General features: G+C 34.5%; 1 protein-coding gene across 1 annotated transcript; it reads right to left on the bottom strand.

Annotated features, from left to right (window-relative positions):
* Window positions 1–707: 707 nt before the first annotated feature.
* LOC128221617 (U6 snRNA-associated Sm-like protein LSm7) lies at window positions 708–5,592 on the bottom strand. The gene is made up of 4 exons (XM_052930222.1): window positions 5,494–5,592; window positions 3,318–3,435; window positions 2,281–2,352; window positions 708–1,794 (listed from the first exon to the last, which is right to left on the bottom strand). Exons 1-4 carry the CDS (start codon window positions 5,590–5,592, stop codon window positions 1,655–1,657), a joined length of 429 nt encoding a protein of 142 aa, XP_052786182.1. The 3' UTR covers window positions 708–1,654.
* Window positions 5,593–6,154: the final 562 nt, after the last annotated feature.

Below are 6,154 nucleotides of genomic sequence, written 5' to 3'. Positions count from 1 at the left end.
TCAAAGTCGAATAATAAAGGTCCATTATTTGCAATATAATCCTAATAGAGTTATGTCACTTGATTAATAAAGAAGGTTTGGTGGTTGGGAACAGTTGTATTGAGTTACAATGAAGTACATTTGATGAGATATTGACCTAAATGTACATACATGCAAAACCTAGGTGTGAGGCCAGCGCTAGGTTGAGTAGTACAGCTCTCCTTATTCTTCAAATAGTAAAGCTTAAAATCTATAGTTTTTCAGTTAATTTAATCATTATAATATGCAAAGTTAAAATTGGCAACACTCAAAGAAGAAAATGGAAAGTTTCCTTCCAAAATGAAGATGATTTGCATTTATTTATCAAAATATTTGTCCTAAGTACTTTCAATAGGTATGATTCATTCATATGGCATAAATATAAACATTGCTTCATTATAATTTGTCATATACTTTTAATACACATAACACTTCTTTTCACCATTTTGAAATTAAGTTTGAAGATTAAATATGAACACATACAAGAACCAATAGATTCCTACTAGTGTTTGTTGTTTATCAATACTGTCTTCCTTGGCCTGAAAAGAGTCTGACAGACTCAGGCTCCGAAAACTGAATTCTTAAATGATTCAAAATATTGATACAGGAACTACTGTTGACAACAGATGTGTGTCTGATTGTAGAACCGACTATTTGTAACACATGCATCTCTTTTTCTGTCTTTTTTTTCTGTCTTTGGTCCTATAATAGTATGTTTACAACAAAATTTAGCTTTTCTGAGTCAGAGTCTCAAATCCAGACTCAGAACATTCGTGAATACCAGCCCAGGGGCAGTGATTACGAACAGTCTCAAGTCTGAGTTCAGACTCAAGATTCATTATGGCAAAACTTCATTTCATTGTAACTTTCCTTCTATCAGAGTATTGATGGTAAAATATGTTGAAATATACTAATATTTGAATGTTTTACCTTTATTTACATACATTTTTGTAAAAGAAATGAAATAAATATGATTTTTGTTCCTTTATAAAAACGCTTTTCTGAGCCTGAGTCTAGACTTGGACTTGAAACTGTTCGTAATCATGGCCCAAGGCCTAAACAAGTCTCGAATTAAGTATCACACCTGCATTGAAAGCACTTAGTCTTATCTAGACTATATTTATTGTTACAGTTTGGACACAGTAATGAATAAATTGAAGCACATGATATATACATCCTTATAGTTGATATTCAATGTAGAAAGTTGGTTAAATACGCCAGCTTTCAGCAATGTTTTGTTTTATTCAATTCACAAACAACCATATAATTGTCTCAAAGTCATTCAAACAAATTTTAACCAAATCCACTTAAATTATGAACTTCATAGTTTTCTAAGTCATTCAAAACAATGTTAACATGTTGGATCCACTCAAATTAAGTGTCAAACTATTTCAAAACAAAATTAACATGAATCCACTCAAATTAAGCACTTTAAAAACACAATTTTAACAATTATGCACTTCATAGCCTCAAAGTCCTCCATAACAAAATTACCATGTATCGTTTCGAATCAAGTGTTTCACAATTTCCAATTCTTTTAACACAATTTATATAACACAATGTTTCCTATAATCCTGAGTCCAATAGATAAACTCAGGCCATGTCTCATCCACACAATATATTCTGCCCTAAATGTTCACCCCTCCTGCTGAATGAAAGGATTTGCGATTGCCTCCATACCGTCTGATGGGCATATCAACACAACTGAAGTCCCTCTACACACAACCAGCCCCAGGCTTCTGGTGTCCTCTGTGAGTTTGTATGGATCATCGGGGTCTAAATAGCAATATAGATGGTATTAAATGTATAGCCATGTTGTTATAATAGCCATTTAGAGTATTTTACATAATAGCCATATATTCAATATTAAATCTAGGGTATTTAACAAAATAGCTAAAAAGAAAATATTGCAATCTTAGGTGTACATAAAAGCCATATCAAAAAAATATCACATAACTATAAACAGCCATATAGGGGATATTACAAAATAGCCCATAAAGAGGATATTACATATAAGCCAAATGGAGGATATTTATTTATTAATTCAACAGATTGAGGAGTATGTTTTGCTAAGGCTTTATTGAAAACAGTAGTGAAATATGACTTTATGTCAAAACTTATGATTGCAACATTGTGACCATTAGAATAACCAGCAAGTATACTACATAAAATTATAAACCATGATTTAAAACATAAAAATATTTTTTTGAGGTATTGAAAAGGCCTTTACACATGACATGAGTAATGGAATAGCATACATACCTCGCAAGAATTCTGTAGTGTCGTCTAACACAAGATTCAGGAGTGGATCAAAACCCTTCAAAATTCCACTGGCTGAAAAATGCATGTAAAATAGGAAGATTAGGTACAAACTTTGGTGAAAATAGGTCCCTTTTCCGTAACAGGACGCAAAAAGTGGCATAATTTAAAATTTAATAAGACCAGAGTTATTGACCTTACTTGTGGAAGTGCATACTGTCCCTGGCAGCATGTGTATACCTAGTTTAATTTGAATACCTGGAAGGAGTTTGAGTTAAGGCTGACGTTTAAGTCTTTGCATGCTCACAAGTTGCTTATGGGGAAGACATGGATACCAAGACTGACAATACCTTAACTGATTTTCTTCAAAGATGACCAGCTTACATATAAGTTAGGAAGTTAAAAGCCTTTTGTATTTCTTAATCAACAAATATTTTCATGAACATAACAATATCAGACATCGCGAGAGTTCAGAAAAAGTCTCAGTCATTCGGACCGACAGCCTCTGATATTTTGTCAGCCCGAAAGAAAATTTGCCTGTCCGACAATTTTTGTTTGTTTTGTTCCAAAGGATAAGACCATTGTTTGGAACATTTGGAACTATCATTTAAAACATTCCAATGTTCATAATAAAAGTTTATCATTTTTAGCGTTTCAAATCATCGCGCCATATATATACACAGTAGTAAACATTATTTTGTAATGTATTGCAACGGGAGGCAAAGGTTGCATGGTGTTTGACTTAGTGCGGTACGCATTCTGACATCTACACTACCTGAAAACAACATTGGTTTCGTAAACAAATGGTTATTCGACAATATCATTGAAAAAAATCGTGATTTTCTGTTAAACAAAATAAATCATTCTTACTTTTAAGCAGTGTTTGATTATCATTATTGATAAAGATTAAATCTTCATTATTTTTTACATGAAAACAGTCGGTCAGACGGACCGACCCCATCACAAATTTAGTTGGACCAAGTCAAAATTTACCAGTCAGGACCATTGCAATGTCTGTAATATAAGAAAAGGCTGCTCACCCTCCCTTCCACCACTAAGCTTGACCCTGATAGCCTTTTCCAGATATTTGGAGAGATCGAGAATGGTTTCCTTTTTCTTCTTTTCTTTGTCACCACCACCACCTCTATCTCCCTGAAATAGTCAAGTTACATATAGATTTGATCTAAGAAATAAATGTATGCTTTTAAAAATGCTTTCAATGTCAATAATTTTGTTCTTTTTCTATATTTTATGCGTTTCTCAACACCTTCTTTGTGTATGTTGTATGCAAAGTTAAAAACCATTCTTCGCCTTTGTTGTATGCGTAACTCTATTTCTATGTTGTATGTGTTTCATACAGAGCCAACTTTCTTCCAGTAGCATAGGGAGCGGCACAGCAGCCACAAAAAATGCGCGTTAAGGGAACTTTGTTTAACACTTGGATATTCATTTCGTTCCCTAAACGCCACAAGTCGACTGATTCATACCATGTAAAACCATTTTCTTCAACTGTAACTGCACAATACTTAACACTTCATAAAAGCGAATACCTTTCTCTTATTACACTTAAGTGTTTCATGAAACACTAATTCAAATTGACTTCTGTCAACAAAGTATAGCCATTTTAGCACTAGGTGCTCTTTAACTTTTCCCTCAATATACTTTGCGCTGGGATCTGTCACTCTTGGCTAGGAAAAAAAACAAGTGGGATATGGATATGGATGCGCAGAGTTGCCAAATCATAAATCGTCAAAGACTCTGAAGCGGCTGTTTATATGGACTACAGGTAGATTATGCCTCTTCATTCATTTTCATCGTCTGCTGGTTGTACGATTCAGCTTCGGTTACATCTATCCATAGAGACAAGACCACTGCTGTCATGTCGCCTATTATTGTGATTCTTGCCATGGTTCTAAAGCTCAGAAAGTTGATTAGAACTCCATGCTCGTTTCTGGCAGTAGTCACAGCAGTGGGTAGTTTACTATCAACATCAAGGAAACTTCTTAAAAATTTGGTACGCAAACTTTAACGTAAATTCTAAGTAGAAAAGGGGAATAATTTTGTTAAAATGCTTGAAAGAGTTACCTCATCCTATGTACAGGTTTGGGGCATGATGGTGAACAAGCGTGCAAAGTTGCAAAGCCATATGTCATTGGACTTTGAAAATATTTGAGGTGGTACACAGACTTTAACGTAAATTCTAAGTAGAAAAATGTGAATAATTTTGTCAAAATGCTTGATAGAGTTACCTCCTCCTGTGTACAGGTTTGAGGCATGATGCTGAACAAGCGTGCAAAGTTTCAAAGCCAGTTATCAATGGACTTTGAAAATATTTGAGGTGGTACGCAAATTTTAACGCAAACTCTAAGTAGAAAAAGGGGAATAATTTTGTCAAAATGCTTGATACAGTTACCACCTCCTGTGTACAGGTTTGGGGCATAATGGTAAACAAGCGTGCAAAGTTTCAAAGACATATGTCAATGGAATTTGAAAATATTTGAGGTGGTACGCAAACTTTAACGTAAATCTTAAGTAGAAAAAGTGGAATAATTTGTCAAAATGCTTGATAGAGTTACCTGATCATGTGTACATGCTGGGGACCTGATGGTGGACAAGTGTGAAAAGTTTCAAAGCCATATGTCAATGGAGTTTGAAAATATTTGAGGTGGTACGCAAACTTTAACATAAGTGGTTACGCCGACGCAAACGCCGACGCCGACGCTCGGGTGACTAGGAGAGCTCACCTTATTCTTCGAAAAGTCGAGCTAAAAATGACATAGAGTCAAACTAAAATGCTTCAACTACTCAAATTTATGCTTTTTATGGTCCACTGATATACAAAGGTTGAACAAGTTGTTTTGAGTGATCATGTGTTTATAGACACCACTATATGCCAAATTATTTGCTTCCGGGACAAATGGCGCAGCAAAGGAAATGGCAAAAAAAACACACCAAAACTGAGAGACTCATGACAACTGCTAGTGTTTTCATGTATGAGGTGGCTACATGATGTAGAAAATGCAGTGATAGCATTATTATGCCCTGTTTTAATTTTTGTTTGCTTTAAGTATCTGTCCTGAACGCTAAGATTTGACTTAAGATTAAGAGTACAGCATTTTACCATTGCCTATAAGTTGCTTATTTACACCTGATTTGCTATAAATCTTACTCTTTGGAATCATTTACACACAAAAAAGTACTACAAAGTTGACTTACATCTTCATTCTTCTGAACTATTGGATTCAGAGCTGCAACTCTTGGATCTGGATTGCAGGACCACTGCCAAGGGCGAAAAGCCGCAGCAAACTGGAGCATATTGGCACATCATCATCTGCAACAATACACACAATCACTGTTTGACACAGAATAAAAATCTCCTTCTACTGTTAAAGTATGAACAATGCCTGTAAACACTCATTTGAGACATACAACATTTTATGTAGGCATTATGCCTACATAAAATGCTGTATGCCTCAAAATGGAATTCCATCACTAGACCATGTTTTGGTTCTTATCCTTGAAAATACTTCTGTGGCTTCAGCAACCAGGCTGGCTATAGAAATGAACAATAAATGAGTGTTTTTAAAGCTGCACTCTCACAGATTGAACGTTTTGACACAATTTTATTAAATATTTGTCGGGAGATTCGAAACAGAAAAAATAAAAAATATTTTTGGTGCCAATCTGGTGTACAGTCCCTTTAAGGCATTTTAAGTGTATTTAGGTTTTAATGCATAAAGGGAAAAGGCTCTTCTCTCAATGAAACCTGTTCACTTTTTATTGCTTTTGCCTTCAGAAATGTTTTTCAATGTATAAACTTCATATAAATGAATAATATATATGCATGAATGATTGACAGTATAAATGAATGAAAAGT

Source organism: Mya arenaria, chromosome 16 (assembly GCF_026914265.1).
Source record: "Mya arenaria isolate MELC-2E11 chromosome 16, ASM2691426v1".
In the NCBI taxonomy this organism is placed as follows: domain Eukaryota; kingdom Metazoa; phylum Mollusca; class Bivalvia; order Myida; family Myidae; genus Mya; species Mya arenaria.
The sequence above is the reverse complement of the archived record's forward strand: the minus strand, read 5'-3'. Positions and strand labels throughout refer to the sequence as shown.

Excerpts from the sequence above, each read along its gene's own strand:
- LOC128221617 (XM_052930222.1), bottom strand. The coding sequence starts at position 5,592 with ATGCTCCAGTTTGCTGCGGCTTTTCGCCCTTGGCAGTGGTCCTGCAAT. Across the intron at positions 2,353-3,317 it reads GCTTAGTGGTGGAAGGGAGG|CCAGTGGAATTTTGAAGGGT; the intron begins GTGAGCAGCCTT and ends TGCATTTTTCAG. Across the intron at positions 1,795-2,280 it reads CACTACAGAATTCTTGCGAG|ACCCCGATGATCCATACAAA; the intron begins GTATGTATGCTA and ends ATTGCTATTTAG.